Here is a 17,815-nt window from a genome sequence, read left to right on the forward strand (position 1 = left end):
GAAGTCAGGAACATATTCTCTGTTTAGTCTAGGTTCTGGGAAAGCTGCTTCTACCAAGCTTGGCACTATTATATCCTGGACCTGATCTGCCGCCCTCAACTTACTGCTTTAATAATAAAGCCTTTATCGGAACCACCTGTTCACTATAGATTCTATCCTAGACCTCCTCTTCCATGTCCCTGTACTTACCATTTCCACTTCCACAGAAACACTTCTTACCTTTTGTACCACGGTATTTTCCCTGCTGCCCAGGCACAGAGTTGGACACTGGGTACTGGTACATCTGTGGAGCCTGTGAGACAAAAAGAGTTACATCAGAACCTGGCATGTTATGTTTTGGTATGTAGTATGCACACAGAGGTGACTGCAAAAAATCCAACATATCAAGCAAGAGGCTCAAGTAGACAGGAGACACAAAGGGAATCTATGATCCTGCTCAGTGGGGCCTCAGCAAAGGAAAGGGGAAGAACCGCATGACAGCAAGTAATGCCAGAAGCATACCATCAGACTGGAAGGGAAGGTAGCAGGTGCACCACAAAACAAATATAAGGCAGGGGAAAAATGCAGGCCTAAGAGTGTTACACCACAGGGCTGAAAGTAAAGCTCTATGTGTTAAGGGTATAGTGAGTAAAGTCTAGGGTTGGAGTACCATGGGGCAATTAAGAAAGGTGGAAGGAGGTGCTGGCAAGATAATGCAAAGGGACGGACATAAAGATCATCATCAGATTTAATTAGCATTTTTCAATGCATAAACCTTTTAACAAATTGTGCTACAAGATCTTGTTAAAATACAATATAAACTGGTACAGAAACAAAGCCTGTCGGAATCCACATACTACACCTCTTCACAATCAAAGTCTATCATCAATCACAATAGAACCAGTCAAATAAAATGTGATTCTTCAATTCTTAAAATCAAATAGGGCCATCACATTCAATACCTTCATAAAATACACACGTCCTAATACATAAAGATAAAACTAGATTTAAAAACAGATTATGTTTAAAATAGCTTTAAACACCGTGCATTACATATCCTTTAGCAATCGTCTATGTTTTAATGCAGCCCACAAAAATGATGCTACTGCAAAGTGCACATATAATGGTCAATGTAGGACAGTGCCTTTTTAGCATGGTCACCCCCTAACTCTTTGCCGGATATCTGATGCCCTTTGACGGAGTGTGTCCTGGGTCCCTGCTGTTAGAAAGTGCCCTCTTTCTGCATGGTTGCCCCCACGTTTTGCAGAATTGCTGATGTGCTTTGACTGAGTGTGCCATGGGCTCCTGCTGATCAAGTACTCAGGGCCTATGTTCTTTCCCCAAAACTGCATTGAAGCCTAAACGCAATTGGCGTCTCGGGCCACAGGTCAGCCCCTGGTAAATGATACCAAAGGTACCTGGGCACTGTGACCAGAGAAGGCCTTTAAGGGCAGCAGCACTTCTTGTGCCACCCTTAGAAGTCCTTTATGTAGGAAGTTGGCTCGGGATATACTATATAAAGTGAGGTATAGTGTGCAGAGAGTCCAGTGGAACCCCCAAAGCTAGTCAGAAGTAAAGTTAGATAGCACCTCACTCTATTTGTGGTAGTGTAGTTGAGCAGTAAGGCATTATCAGAGGGTAGTGTTAAGCATTTGTTGTACACACTCAGTAAGCAAATGAACACACAATAAAAGTCTGAACTTCAGACCAATTGTTTTTGTAAAATAAAATATTCGTTTTGTTATTTTATTTTCTAGAACCAAGCAAGCCTGGCACAGACAAGAAATAAATACTTTACAGTAGTAATGCACTTTGTAAACAGTGAATTGCAATTGTATATGCACTTTTTTTGACTTACAGTATGGCTGCAGAGAAATGCAAAACTTTGTAAATGTAGTATGTAGACTTGAATGGATTTTCAGTAAAATAACAGTTAAGTTACTTTTTAGATTATTTTTCTTACTCAGTAGTATACCTGGATACTACTCTGTATTTAGTACAAAAAGAATTTCTTTAGGTTTTCCAACTTAACACTTCGCCATCTGGTGTTGGGCACAGATTTTTGCACTTTGTTTTTCTACGGAGAAGTCTGGTAGATGACTCCTCCCTTTGGTGACAGTGTGCATGGGCATAAACTCCATCCTCAGATTGTTTTGTCGTAAGGGTGATGATGGAGTTAGTGAGAGTAGAAAAAGATGTCCATGTAAAGTGTATCTAAGTAAGATAATACTGCAACAGATAAAAGGTACCCAGGGATGCGAGTGGGTGCATATGAATCTACAGCTTTATATGCCAAGAACAGATGCATACTGGGTAAGCAGCATTTTTCATTCAAGGCATATGAGCTGTAGATCATATGCGTTAGCATAGACTATACAGCAGTTCTCTTCCAAGCGATGGCTAACCTGTATTTGTTGCAGTGGTTTGAAATAGTGTTCTTAAAACTGCCTAGCCCACACTAGCTTGTTGTTTTGCTAACACATCTAGACAATAGTGCTTAGTGAATGTGTGTGGTTTAGACCATGTTGCAGCCTTGCAGATGTCAACTAAGGGTATGTTACCTAAGAATGCCATAGAAGCCCTTAGTTTGCAAGTAGAGTGCGCTCTAGGGGGAATTGTTAAAGTGCGTTTAGCCTTGAGGTAGCATATTTGGATGCACTTAACTATCCACCGTGCAATACCAGCTTTTGAAATGGAACTGCATTTATGTGGTGGGGAAAAAGCAACAAAGTTGTTTAGTTTTTCTAAAAGATTTGGTTCTTTCAATGTAATAAAGTGTCGCTCTTTTTTCACATCTAAGGTATGAAGAGCATGTTCTGCTACAGAGTCTGGTTGAGGAAAAACACGGGTAACTCAACAGACTGGTTTAGGTAAAGGCAGAAACTACTTTGGGTAAGAATTTTGGGTTAGTCCTAAGAACCACTTTATTGTGGTGAATTTGAAAAAAAAGATTCTTGTATGGTTAGTGCCTGGAGCTCACCAACTCTTCTAAGAGATGTAATGGCTATAAGGAAGGCTACCTTCCAAGTCATAAACTGTAGTTCGCATTTGTGCAAAGGCTTAAATGGCGGGCCCATGAGTCTTGTAAGGACTAGATTAAGATTCCACACAGGAGAAGGTGGAAGTCTAGGAGGAATGATTCTTTTGAATCCTTCCATACATGCTTTGATAGCGGGCACACGAAACAAAGACAAGTGTTGTCCGTTTTGTAGGTAAGCCGCTACTGCGGCAAGATGTAATCGTATAGATGTATATGCCAAGTTAGTACGTTGTAAGTGTAACAGATAGCAAATGATGTCTTAAGTAGAAGCATCGAGCGGATTGATTTTATTGTTAGTACAATAAATTACAAATTGTTTCCATTTTGCTGCATAGCATGCTCTTGTGGTAGAGAGACTAGCCTCTTTAATGACGTCCATGCAGTCTGGCGGGATATTAAGGTAGCCAAACTATGATTTTAGGTGCCAGATCGCAAGGGTGAGTTGAATGGGATCTGGATGTTTTATCTCTCCATGGTTCTGGGTGAGAAGCTTGGGGGGACAGGTGTAACTTTTGATGAGGAACTACTGATAGTTCCAAGAGGGTTGTGACCCATGGTTCTTGAGCCCATGTGGGGGTAACTAGGATCATTGTAAGGGAATGTTGCTTGAGCTTCGGAACCACTAATGGAATTAGCGGGAGAGGTGGAAAAGCCTAAGCAAATTTCCCTGACCAATTCATTCATAGCACATTGCCTTTGGACAATGGGTGTGGGTACCTGGACACGAAGTTTTGGCCATTTTGCGTTGAGGTGTGTGGCGAACAGATCTATTTCTGGGTAGCCCCACATCTGGAAGTATGGGAGTAGTACTTGAAGATTTAGTTCCCATTCGTGGATCAGTTGTCTTTGACGACTGAGTAGATCTACAATTTGATTGTTTACTCCTGGGAGATGTTCTGCAAGGAGATAGATCTTTTGAGGTATGGCCCATCTCCATGCTTTGAGCTAGGTGTGAAAGCTTTAGAGAGTGTTCCCCCTTGTTTTTGTATGTAATAGATTGCTGGCTGTCATGTTGTCTGTACCAACTAGGACAACTTTGCCTACTAGATGTATCTGAAAAGCTTTTAATGCAAGAAAAAATGCTAGGAGCTCCAGATGGTTTATGTGGAGTTGTTGCTGTTGTAGAGTCCACATGCCCTCAATGGTACGTTTTTGAAGGTGATCTCCCCGAACCAGTGAGGGATGCCTCTGCTGCGAGCACTATCTGTGGAACCGGGTCGATTAATGGCCGCCCTTTGGAAAGGTTTTGTCTTTCCACCACTGCAGATAGTGATGAGTGCGGCCGTCCACCTACACCAGAACGTTAACTGACCTTGAGCCTGGTTCCAACGACATGCGAAGCATTCCGGTAGCTTACGCATTTTGGGTCTTATGTAAGGAACAATTCGAATGCAAGACGCCATCATTCCGATCAACTGAATAAACACTTCTGATCGGGTGTGGTATGATAGAGCTTTGCAAGTGTTTATTGTGGATCCTAGGTACACTTTCGAGTTGGAGGGTTGAAGTGGAGACTTGGTGAGATTGACAGTGAATCCCAAGTCGTGAAGCAGCTGAACTGTTTTGGGAGTGTGGTGTATGCTGCAATGTTGAGAGTTGGCTTTTATTAACAAGTCGCCCAAGTAAGGGAAGACGTGAATGTGTTTTCTTTAATGAGCTGCGAATGGTGCTGTAGTTATCCGAATGGGAGGACTCTGAATTGGTAATGTTGTCCGTCCACCACAAACTTGATAGTTCCTGTGAGTTGGGTGAATGGGAATATGGAAGTAGGCGTCTTAAATCTAGAGTGGAAAGAAAGTGGCCTTTTTGTAACAATGGGAGCACTAGTTGAAGGGTAATCATATGGAAGTGGTCTGATTGAATGTAGAGGATTAGTTGTCTGAGGTCCAGTATGGGCCTGAGGGAGATATCCTTTTTTGGAATCAAAAAGTATAGGGAGTACACTCCCGTTCCTTGATGACGTAATTCTAATACATGTTTCTCTAAGAGTGAGAGAACCTCTTGATTAACAGGGTGGGTTGTTCTGGCAACATTGCACGCTGTCTCAGGATTGTTGGTTGAGTACTGGTAAGTTTTAGCCAATAACCCTGTTGGATAATTTGTAATATCTACTTGACTGAGGTGATTGACTCCCAGACAGGTAGAAACTGTGAGAGACGTCCCCCGACAGGAGTGGAATGATCGGGGGGGGGGGGGTCACTACTTATTGGCAGGGGCAGTGCCGGCCAAGGTAACTCTTTAACTCTGCCTCTTCCCTTGTTATTATTTTCTCTGTAACCTCCTCGAAATTAGCCCCTGGAGGAGTTGGTTGGTTGTTTCCTTTGTTAGAGGAGGAGAAATTTTCTGACGACAATGGTTTTGAGCCACCCCTGTAAAAGGAGCAACAAAAATAACTCCTGCTAGGTCATTTTAAGGCTCCCATGGATTTAGCAGTTCCAGCGTCTTTCTTCATTTTTTCAAAATGATGTACCAACTGTTGGCCCAGAAAGATGCTCGTTATCAAAAGGTTAAGTATGGAGGATTGTACCTCTTGCTTGAAACCGGAGATTCGAAGCCAAGCGTGTCTCCGCAAGAGTATGCTAGTATTGATAGCACGAGAAGCTGTGTCTCTTGCATCTAGGGCACATTTTATGGAAGTGTTGGTGATTTGCGTCCCTTCCTGAACGAGGTCGTTCGCTTTAGTTTTAGACTCCTCTGGCAAATATTGCATGAGTTTTCCCAACTCATCATAGCGTGCTTTGTCATAGCGTGCTAACAGAGCCTCAGCATTGGCAATACGCCAATAATTAGCGGCCTGTTAGGCTACTCCTTTGCCAGAGGCATCAATAAGTTTAGACTCCCTGTCAGGAAGGGGCGTCGCCTGTAGTTTGCTCTCCTGCGGGCGTTTGATACGAGAGTCTAAAAGTAACGGTATATATATATATATATATATATATATATATATATATATATGTATATATATATATATATATATATATATATAGTAGGAGCAGGCTTGTATTATTTTTATCCACCCTTGGTGTCAGTACCCTTGCTCTAAGTGAGTCATTGAATACATAGTAGGTATGCTTTAACATACACTTTAACATGGGTAAAGTGTTAGTAGACCTTTGTTAGTATGTATCGAATATGCTACTTACCAGTATGCATCTGCTCTTGGCATGTAGGGCTGCTGACATTCATATCTGTGCATAGATCGCCGCCTAGTGATGGGTCCGGATGATTGCACATTGTTGTCCTGGAAGAGTCTTCGAAGTATCACGAGATAGGTGGCTCCTCCCCTGGACTACAGTGCGCATGGGCATCGACTCCATCCTCAGATTGTTTTTAGCCATTGTGACCAAGATGGAGTGAAACTAAGTGAATGATGACCATGCTAGAAGTATGTGTGAATTCTGCAGCTGCTACAGGCGCCGGGGAGGAGGGCGGGCGATATGAATGTCAGCAGCCCTACATGCCAAGAACAGAAGCATACTGGTAAGTAGCATATTCGGTTCGAGGCATGTGGGCTGCTGAATTCATATCTGTGCATAGAATACATAGCAGTCCCTCCATTAGCGGCGGCCGCCCGTGCCAGCTGCAGCAGTTTGGAAAAGTGTTTTTAGAACAGCCTGCCCTACAGCTGCCTGCTGTTTGGAGTGCACATCAACACAATAATGCTTTGTAAATGTGTGTGTGGTAGACCATGTGGCTGCTCTACATAGGTCTTCCAAAGGGATATTTCCAAGGAATGCCATGAAGGCCCCCAACTTTCTGGTGGAGTGGGCCCGTGGTGGAATGGTGAGAGTACGTTTGGCTTTCAGATAGCAGATCTGAATACATTTAACTATCCACCTAGCTATACCAGCTTTGGAAATGGGGTTACCTTTGTGTTGTGGGGCAAAGGCAACAAAGAGTTGTTTAGTTTTCCTAAAATCCTTGGTCCTATCAATGTAATACATCAAGGCCCTTTTGACGACAAGGGTGTGGAGCATTCTCTCCGCCAATGACTCAGGATTTTGGAAGAACACAGGTAATTCAACAGTTTGGTTAATATGGAATTGAGATACTACTTCAGGAAGGAATTTAGGGTTAGTGCGAAGCACCACCCTGTTGGAATGAATTTGAATAAATGGCTCTTGTATAGTTAGTGCCTGGAGCTCACTAACTCGTCGCAGCGATGTAATCGCAATAAGGAAAGCCACTTTCCATGTCAAGAACTGAATCTCGCAGGAATGCAATGGTTCAAAAGGAGGACCCATCAGCCCGGTGAGGACCACATTGAGGTTCCACTCCGGAGCTGGCGGAGTCCGCGGAGGAATAACTCGCTTGAGCCCTTCTAGAAAGGCTTTAATAGCAGGCACCCTGAAAAGTGAGAGGTGCTGCCTGTTTTGGAGATAAGCAGCCATCGCAGATAGATGTATGCGAATGGAAGCATAGGCCAAATTACATTTGTACAGATGGAAAAGATAACAAATGATGTTCTGAATAGATGCATCTAGCGGGTTAATGTTGTGGTCTGCACAGTAAATGACAAACCGCTTCCACTTCGCCGCGCAGCATGCTCTAGTGGTGGGCTTCCTCGCCTACCAGATGATGTCCATGCAGTCTGGAGGCAAGTTTAGGTAGCCAAATTCTAAGACCTCAGGAGCCAGATCGCCAGGTTGAGCGGATCTGGATGCTGAATGTCGCCATGGCTCTGCGTCAGAAGGCTGGTTGTGAGGCGTAGCCTCTGATGCGGTACCACGGACAGTTCCAGAAACGTGGTGTACCATGGTTGGCGAGCCCACGTTGGAGCAACCAGGATGAGAGTCATTGAGCGCTGCCTGATTTTGCGTGCAACCAGCGGTATCAGAGGTGCTGGGGGAAACGCGTACGCAAATCTGCCTGACCCGTTCATCCATATCGCATTGCCTTGCGACTGTGGGTGTGGAAACCTGGCGGCGAAGCTTTGGCATTTTGCGTTCTCCCTTGTGGCGAACAGGTCTATCTCTGGATGACCCCATTTTTGGAAGTACGGGTGGAGTACTGATGGATGCAACTCCCACTCGTGCATTCGGTGGCTGTACCTGCTGAGCAGGTCCGCCATCTGATTGTCCTTGCCTGGGAGGTGTTCTGCCATGAGGAAGATATTCCTTTGAATGGCCCACTTGCACATGCTCTGAGCCAGATGAGACAGCTGCGGAGAGTGGGTACCTCCATGTTTCTGAATGTATTACATGGCTGTCATGTTGTCCGTCCGGATTAACACGACCTTGTTGCACAGATGTACTTTGAAAGCTTTTAGTGCTATGAAGATTGCCATCAGTTCCAGAACATTGATGTGCATCTTCCGTTGCTGTTGCGTCCATAGTCCCTGCACAGTGTAATGGAGTACATGAGCTCCCCATCCCTGGAGAGAAGCGTCCGTTGTTCGGATGATCTGTGGCACAGGCTCTTGGAACGGTCGTCCCTTGCAAAGGTATCGTGGATTCCACCAATGCAGAGAGTTGTGTGCCCGACCGCTCACCAACACTAGGTCTTTCAACTGCCCGTGAGCCTGAGTCCACTGACGTGCTAAGCACTCCTGAAGCGGACGCATATGTAGTCTCGCGTGCGGGACTATGGAGATGCAGGAGGCCATCATGCCTATTAACTGCATGAACACTCTTGCTGGAAGCGAGTGTTGAGGTCTGAACTTCTGTATCTGCGCCTGAATGCTGCTGACTCTCACCGAATTCGGCTGTGCTGTGGCCGCCAGAGTGTTTATCGTCGCACCCAGATACTGCCGTATGTGGGCGGGCTGGAGGTGGGATTTTGGGTAATTCAGTGAGAATCCCAGATCGTGCAGGAGGTGAATGGTATGGGACATGTGGGCGGCACACTGCTGGGCTGACTTTGCCTGGATGAGCCAGTCGTCCAGATAAGGGTAGACGTGGATGTTCCGTCTCCTGAGGTGCGCCGCCACTGGCGCCAGGCACTTTGTGAACACCCTGGGTGCCGTGGTGACACCGAAGGGCAAAACCTTGAACTGGTAGTGCTGGTTTTGTATGGTGAACCGGAGGTACTTCCTGTGTGAAGGGTGCAGTGGAATGTGAAAGTACGCATCCTTTAGGTCTAAAGTTGCGAGAAAATCCCCCTGACTGAGCAACGGGAGCACTTGCTGCAGGGTCAGCATATGGAAGTGCTCCGACAGGATGTAATGGTTGAGTGGCCTGAGGTCCAGGATGGGCCTGAGGGACCCGTCCTTTCTTGGTATTAAGAAGTACAGGCAGTAGACCCCGGTGCCTCTTGCTCGCAAAGGCACGAGCTCTATTGCTCCTTTTTGCAGCATGACGGTGACCTCCTGCTGCAATACGTGCAAATGCTCGGCCAACATAGGACGGTGTCTTGGGGGCATATTGGGTGGAGTGGACGTTAACTCCAGACAATAACCGTATTGTACAAGTTTCCTGACCCACCTGTGTGGTGATGGACTTCCAGACCGGCAGGAACTGCTGGAGTCTCCCCCCGACCGGTGTTGTGTGGTTGGGGGGCAGTGACAAGGCGTCACTGTTTGTTGGTGGCAGAGGATCTGGAGCTGTTTCCACGACCTCTGCTCTTGTTGGTGTATGTGGACTGAGTGTTGCCCTTGTACTACTGCATGGACTGGGAGAGCTGGCCTCTGGAAATGCCTCTAGTGCTTGAGCGACGAAAAGACGCACCCCGAAACTGCTAGGACTGTAAGGCACCCATGGATTTCGCAGTTTCCGTGTCCTTTTTAATTTTTTCGAGGGTGTTGTCAACCTCCGGGCCAAACAGGTGATCTGGGTTGACTGTTTGATTAAGGATGGTGGTTTGGATTTCCGGCTTAAATCCAGAGATTCTCAGCCAGGCATGTCGCCGTAGCATAACACTAGTGTTTATAGCCCTGGCAGCGGTATCAGCCGCGTCCAGAGCACACTTAATTGAAGCGTTCGAGATCAGCTTCCCTTCCTGAATCAGCATCTCAGCCGCCTCCTTGTATTCATCAGGCAGGTGCTGCAACAGGGTCTCAGTGCGTCGTAGTGTGCCCTGTCATACCTCGCCAGAAGCGCTTGTGTGTTTCAAATGCGCCAGATGTTGGCTGCCTGTGCTGCTACCCTCTTCCCCGATGCCTCAAAGACCTTGGATTCTTTATCTGGGGGAGGAGCATCACCCGTAGTCTGAGAATTAGCCCTCTTCCGGGCATTCGAGACGACAAGGGAGTCCAGAGGCAACTGTCCTCTGATGTAGGTAGGATCAGTAGGCTCTGACTTGTATTTCTTCTCAATCCTAGGGTTTATCACCCTTGCCCTGGTAGGTTCTTTAAAGATCTCGCCAGCATGTTTTAAAACACCTTTCAGCATAGGCAGAGTCTTAACAGTTTTTTCGGAGACTGAGAAGGTATCAAAAAGGAAGTCGACATCCACAGGGTCAGCATGGAGCTGGACGTTGCGATTGGTAGCTGCCCGCTCAATGAGGGCATTGAAAGCTGCAGAGTCTTCTGTAGGGGACGTTTTTGCAGAAAACAGTTGAGGGTCTTGCCCTGATTGAGGATCACCTGGGTCAGTTCCAGCGGCCCAGGGTTCGTTGGTATCCTCAGGGTCTGTATAGACAGGATAACTGTACTTATCCTCATCATCTCCCTCTCCAGCGTCCACATCAGAGTAAGTGGGCGAAACATGACTGTGGGGAAAGTGGTTCCACCAAGACAGGAGTGGAAGCAGAGTCCTTTTTCTTTAGAGGAATCTTGTATGACTCCATGGGACGTTCTGGGGCAATTTTCCGCTTGTGGAGGGAAAGCCTGCCCGTTTCGGCATCGATGAAGTGTTCCTGATGCTCGTCCACTGAAGGTCGTCGCGGTTGTGGGCCGGGGAACACCGCTGACTACTTTGGCGCCGAGGAGACCTTCTCGGGCACGCTGGCGACCGCCTTAGGAGCGAAAGCCTTCGGCAACGTGAAATGGATGGGCGTGGGCGCCTTAGGTGGTTTCTCCACCGGTTTCGTAGGCGGAGGATCCTTCGGACCGACAAGACGCGGTCCTGTCCCTGATGCGCTGCAGGGAGTCCGTCACCTTCTTGGTGAACGCGGCGGATGGGCGCGCCGGTTCAATGGAATCCCTCGAGGCCTCACCTGGAGTCGACTCTCGGGGTGCGCTGGCCTTGGCCTTGTCCTGCTGACGCGGAGTCGCGAGAACCTTCGGGTCATCCAGCCGTTTCTTCGGGTCACCGAGAGCTTTCTTCGGGTCGCTGAGGCCTTTACCGGTGTCGACCGTCTTCGGCGCCGACGCGCTCGGCTCGACCACCTTCACTTTAGTCTTCGGCGCTGCAGACTTCGGCTCGACAGCAACCTTCGGCTTCTTCGGCGCCGAGGGCTCCGAGGCCTTGGAGCCGACCAAAGCGATGCGCACTTTCGGTTTCGAGGACGGCACCTGCGCAGTGTCTGGAGTTGAGACCGTAGGTTTCACTTTCGGTTTCGTTTTGCCAGGGTGTGGCTCAGCAGCAATGTCCGTGGCCGAGCCCGAAGGAGGGGCCGTAGAACCCATGGTAAGATCTTGGGTAAGGCTCGAAGCCGATCCCTCGACCTGAGCCTTATGAATTGGCACGGACCCAGAGTCAGTTTGAGGAAGCTCCTCGTCCGAGCTATCCTCCATGGCCCCGAGGGCCCCGTCGTCGTCTCCTACCTCGTCGACGACTTCTTCGGCCTCGAACATCTCTGCATCCGCATCGTAGTAGTAGTCGACGTCCGAAGCGGGGTTCGCCTCAGTAATGTCCTGGATAGATTTGTCCTCGACATCCCCTGCATCGAAGATGTCCACAGGCGTCGGTGCAGCATGCTGGGCCTCCTGGCGCGCAGCTCGTCGAAGCTTAAGCGTCTTCTTGGACCTGAAGCGTGAGCAAGCCATACACTTGGCTTCATCGTGGTCCGGCGACAGACACTTGTTGCACACCGGGTGGACGTCGATGTGGGGATACTTCGAGAAGCAGACGGGACATCTCTTGAATGGACTTGGGTCCATGATGGACGGTCGATAGGTCTGGAGCGTCGACTGGGCCTTCCGCGCCGAGAGCACGCGGGTGTAGAGAATCCGTCTCGGAGCCGAGCTGGAAGAACTAAGACTGAACGCAAGACTATACTGACGTATTAGACTAAAGACCTTTTGGTCTCAAGAAAGTTTTCTATTGATTCCGACAAGAGGGAATCCAAAGACATCCGAACCCAATGGCGGAAAAAAACAATCTGAGGATGGAGTCGATGCCCATGCGCACTGTAGTCCAGGGGAGGAGCCACCTATCTTGTGATACTTCGAAGACTCTTCCAGGACAACAATGTGCAATCATCCGGACCCAACACTAGGCGGCGATCTATGCACAGATATGAATTCAGCAGCCCAAATGCCTCAAACACTCCCACCCTTGGGGGCCATCTTCGGATTCTTTTTTTCTCGTTTTGTGTTCTGTTTGCGAATCCTTGGCAATGTTCAAGCAAGTGTTTTACCCACTTAGTCCTTCAAGGTGTCTGTTTTCAGTATTGTCATTGTTTTTCCACCAGCTTCTCCAGCCTCATCTTTCTGGCGGAAGTGGCTGGGTTCGCTAGTGAATCTAGAAAGATCTTCAAGCTGCAAAACTACACCGACAGGTAAGAAACTATTCGTTTTGCAGCGTGAATCTTTCTGGATTCACTATGCTGTGCATAGATTTTGTAGCAGTTTGTTATGTTTGTGGTGGCTCGGTGGAAGATGAGCGTTGGTTGTTGAATATATGTTGAAGCACTTTGTCCTACTTGTGCTTCCTTGTTCATTTGCATGTCCACACAGGAGTGCTTAGTGAACTTGTGCACTGAAGCCCATGTTGCCGCCAGGCATATTTCTTGAATGGGTGTGTTAGCCAGGAAGGCTATTGTTGCTCCCCTTTTTCTAGTCGAGTGGGCCGTGCCCCCACCGCTAGTTCTTGGTCTGCTTGTTTGTTGCAGAATTGTATTGACTGTGCGATCCATTGTGCGATGGTTCCTTCTGTTACGGTCTACCCAGAAAACTGCTTGCGAAGGACACAAAGAACTGCTTTGTCTTCCTGAGTTCCTTGGTTCTTTCTATGTAGTGCATTACTGCCCTTCTAGCGTCCAGAGTGTGCAGCGCCCTCTCTGCGCTTGTGGTCAGTTTCTGAAAGAAACTTGGTAATTGCACTGTCTGGTTGATGTGGAAACTCGACACCACCTTTGGCATAAAGTGTGGGTCCGTTCTCATCACCACCCTATCATTGTGTATCTGGATGTAGGGTTCTTTTAGTGTTAGCGCCTGTAGTTCGCTCACCATGCACAGTGAGGTGATTGCCACCAAGAAAGCGGTCTTCATTGTTAGCATTTGTAGAGAGGCCTTATGGATGGGTTCAAAAGGCGCTTTCATGAGCTCTGTTAGGACTAAATTAAGGTTTCATTACGGTGGCGGCATACTCTTCGGAGGTGCGATTCTTTTCGCCCCTTCCAGGAATCTCTTTACTATCTGTGATGTAAAGAAACTCTTCCCTGTTTCACCTCTTGTTTAGGCCACTAGTGCGGTCAGGTGTACTCTCAGCGAGGACGAGCTTAGTCCTTCCTTCAGCAGGTGCGAGATACTTCAGCACCATTGATTCTCTTGTCATTTTTTTGTGTGGCTTCTTCCTGCTGCACCATAGTGTGAACCTTTCTTTTCCACTTCGCCACATAGCACCTTTGTGTGCTAGGTCTCCTTGCCTCTCGTAGTACCAGCAGGGTGCTCTTAGGTAACCTCATGTGCGCGAACTCCAAGTCTTCAGGAGCCATGCCGCCAGGCTGAGGCTCTCAGGCTCTGGGTGTAATACTTCTCCGTTCTGCATGGAGAGTAGGTCCTTTCTTTTCACGAATTTGTGGGGTGCACCATGTGCCATTTTCATTATTTGTGAGTACTAAGTCTGCCTGGCCCACTGTGGGGCCACCAGGATCAGAGTCATGCTGCTGGTTCTGCACTTGCTGAGTACTCTGTGTATCAGAGGTATCGGGGGGGGAAAGCGTAGGCAAATGTTTTTGACCAACTTATCCATAGGGCATTCCCCAGGGATCCTTCCCCTGGTTGCCTGGACGCGGAGCTTTGGCATTTTGCATTCAGGTGTGTTGCAAATAGGTCTATTGACGGTGTTCCCCACCTTTTGTGTTTCCTGCGTATTGAGCTACCACTCGTGGGATGCCAATGTCTGTCTGCTGAGCCAGTCTGCTTCCACATTGTCCTTCCCTGGTAGGTGTATGGCTAACAGGTCTATTTTCAGTGGGATGGCCCATCTCCATATCTCCTGTGCTAGGTTTGATAGTGAAGCTGATTGTGTTCCTCCCTTTCTGTTGATGTAGAACATAGTTGTTGTGTTGTCTGTTTGGATCAGCACTCTTTGGTTGTACAGTTCCGTCTGGAAGGCTTTGAGGGCGAGGAACACTGTCTTTAGTTCCAGGTAGTTGATGTGTGACCGCATTCGCTGGAGTCCACAGACACCACACCCTGAGCTTGCTCATGTGTGCTCCCCATCCCTTCTGGGATGAGTCTGTTGTGATGGTCACCGTTGGGGTCGGTGGTGTTAGAGGCTTCCCTTCTGTCATGTTCTTCTTGCTCCACCACAACATCTCCTCCTGCACTGCATGTGTTACAACCACTAGATCTTCCCAACTTCTTGTAGCTTGTGACCATTGCTCTTGCAGCCATTCTTGGAATGGTCTCATGTGGAGGCGTACATTTGGTATCAAATGTATGCACGAGGCCATCATGCCCCATGACCTTGCTCGCTGTCCTCACTGTCAGAGCTCGCCCTTTCTGGTAGAGGCGCGTCTCCTTCAGTAGTGCCACTGTCCTCTTGTCGCTGGAGAACACCTTGCTCTGTATGGTGTTGATCTGTGCTCCCAGGAGTATTTTTACTTGCTCTGGTTCCATAGAGGATTTTCCCCAGTGGAGGGAGAATCCCAGGTCCATCAGCGTATTTGTCACGCGTTGTGCGTGTTCCTTGCATGTTCTGTGGGAGCTTGCCTTTATTAGCCAGTCGTCCAGGTAAGGGTATACATGGATCCCTTCCAGTCTTAGGTGCGCTGCCACTGCTGCAAGGCACTTGGTGAAAACCCTTGGTACGGATTTTAGTCCGAACACTAGGGCTGTGAACTGTAGTGATCTTTGTTTATTGTGAATCTCAGTAGGTGTTAGTGCTGCCTGTTCATTGGGATGTGCAGGTAAGCATCCTTTAAGTCTGTGGTGGCCATGAAATCTCCGTCCCTTATCTGAGGAATGACCTCCTGTAGAGACGTCATCTTGAATTTCTGTGTCTTTATGAACTTGTTCAGGAACCTTAGGTCTAGGATGGGGTCATTGTTTCGACCACCTTTGGCACGAGGAAGTATGTGAAGTACACTCCCTTGTTCCTTTCTTGGTATGGTACTGGCTCGAGGGCCTCCTTTTTCAGGAGGTACTTCGCTTCCCTTTGAAGTAGCTCTAGCTCTCTTCCTGACTGCACCCATCTTTTTGGCTTTGTTTGGCGGTGTCTTTTCCAGCTCTATGCAGCATCCGAACTGTATGATGTTGAGTATCCATTTGTCTGTGGTTATCTTCTTCCACTCCTGGAAGAAATGACTTAACCTGGCTCCTACTGGTGTTACATGTTCTGCAATATGTGTTCCATGTAACCCTGCTTTAGTCTTTTTGTGCTCACCCTGGGAGGATTTGCGCGGGTGGGCGCTAATCTTGTGACAGAGTTACTTAGAGGCGGGTTGTTGGCCCCCTCTTGTTTTGTCCACGTCCGTTCCCTCTCCCGCGGAAGGACTGGCCTCTCTGTTGTTGGTGCCAGTGTTGTTTCTGGTGCCCTTGCGGTGTTTGGTTGTCTCCATGCTGTGACAGTTGGAATGCCTGGTGCGACGTTCCCGGCTGGTTACCCCCCTTCCGTTTGATCTCCATGACGGGGTACCTCTCTTTGTTCCTTTGAATTGCAAGGCCCTCATAGACCTTGCAGTTTCGTTTCCCTTTTTCAGCTGGGTGAGTTTTTCATCCACTGGTGCACCAAAAAGTGTCTCCCCGTTGAAAGGGGTGCTAAGAATGTTGTGCTGTACCTCTGGCTTGAAGCCCGAAATCCTGAGCCAAGCCGCCTTCTCTCAGTGACTCCCAACATCATCAGCCTGCTGGACGTGTCTGCTCCATCCAAGGCAGTTTTGAGTCAGGCATTTGCCACGTTCTTTCCTTCCTCCACCAGGTGTGCAGCTCTTTGCTGGTACTCATCTGGTAGGTGCTGCAGCAGCTGTCCGATCTGATCCAGGATCTGGTACTGGTGCCTGTTCAGCAGGGCTTTTGAGTTTGCCATGCGCCAGTGCATTGCAGCGTTCCTTTCTATCTTTCTCCCAGTCAGGTCCATCCTCTTGCTTTCCTTGTCTGGAGGTGGTCCTGAGGTCGTCGGGACATTAGCCCTTTTCCTGGCGGTCGCCGCAGTAATGGAGTCCGCTGTAACAGATCCTCTGCTGTATGGAGGGTCCTTGGCGGAGTGTTTATATTTCTTCTCCGTCCTAGGAGTGACGGACCTGCATGTCGCTGGTTCCTTGAACGCCTCCTTCCCCTGGGCCATGACACTCAAGCATAGGGAGGTACTGGCTCCTAGTCTGCGTGGGGAGCAGGGTCTTGAGGAGGAAGCCAGCTTTCAGCTTCTCCTCTTCTAGTTTTACTCCAAAGGCTGTTGCCGCGTTCTTGTTGACGATATTGTACACCCCAAAGTCATCTGGCGGGGAAGGCCTTGAAGGGTACGTGCCCACGGCCTCTTCTGGGCTCTCAGTGTCGAGGTCCTGCCACTCCAGGTCCTGTGTCCCCGAGGATGCGGATCTGAGGCTCGTCCGCTGATCATCTTCCCCCTCCTCATTGTAGTATGAGGCTTCTTCATCCAGGTGTTCCTGGGCCTCTGGACTTTTCGGCGGCTCCTCGGCCTCGAAGTCCTCCTCCTCTTCTATTTCCACGACGACCGTGCTTTGCTTCGACAGGATGTTGAATCTTTTTATTTTGTGGTCAAACTCCTTCTTTCGTTGAAGGATTGCATCCATCTCGGCCTCGAGCTGTCTTTTCTTCCTCTCCATTTCGGCGGCCTGTTCAACATCGAAAGGTTCGGTTGCTCTCTTCGTCGTAAATCTCGACGTCTAGATGGGCTTTGTGTCTTTCGGCGGCGCCACAGCCATCTTCGGGGCCTCCTCTTTCGAAGTCGAACGTTCCTTTTCGGGGACGTGCTTCGACGACCTTGGAGTCCTTTTTTAAGGATCCGCTGGGCATTTTGTCCTTGGAGGCAGCTGCGGCCGTCGAGATTTTCGGCGCATGTGCTCCCGTCGAGGACTTCGACTCTGTTTTTCGAGAGTCCGCCTCAGATTGTCGAAGCTCTTTCGGGGCTTTAGGGGTTGTCGACTCTCCTACCTTTTTAGGAGTCTTGTTATCGGTCTCTACGACGGTGTAGCGGTCGTCTTCTCCGGCGACGTCGCTCGAGAGCCCCATGTCCCGAAGGGACGGCTGTTGACTTGTGGCCTGCATCTTGTAGTTGTCCCGTCTCTGTCGCTCTCTAACCCGGAGAGTCTTCGTTGTGAAGGCGGAGCAGGCGTTGCAGTCTGTTGTGGTCGACCGGTAGGCAGAGGTTGCAAACCGGGTGTTGATCCTTCTGCGCGGATTTGTGGTGGCAGTTACTGCAGAATTTAAATGGCGTGTTGTCCATGTCGCGCATTCAGGGGGCCCACTGTGTGCATTCTCCGTCGGACATCGAAGTTCTTCGAAGTTCTCCTTCTTAGTCGTCCCGGTTCGAAGTGGCTATCCCTCGTCGTCTTTCAGGCTTTTACTTGCAA

The 17,815-nt window shown here is 48.6% G+C and overlaps 1 protein-coding gene across 4 annotated transcripts in view; it reads right to left on the minus strand.

Annotated features, from left to right (window-relative positions):
• The window catches only part of ATXN2L (ataxin 2 like), an 842,401-nt gene that overhangs the window by 367,526 nt on the left and 457,060 nt on the right, over window positions 1-17,815 (minus strand). For all 4 annotated transcript variants that reach the window (XM_086932367.1, XM_086932366.1, XM_086932369.1 and 1 more), the window contains one exon: window positions 220-292. In XM_086932367.1, coding sequence (XP_086788493.1) covers window positions 220-292 — 73 coding nt within the window. The remainder of the gene's footprint in view (window positions 1-219; window positions 293-17,815) is intronic.

This window comes from Lissotriton vulgaris, chromosome 7 (assembly GCF_964263255.1).
Source record: "Lissotriton vulgaris chromosome 7, aLisVul1.2, whole genome shotgun sequence".
NCBI lineage: Eukaryota > Metazoa > Chordata > Amphibia > Caudata > Salamandridae > Lissotriton > Lissotriton vulgaris.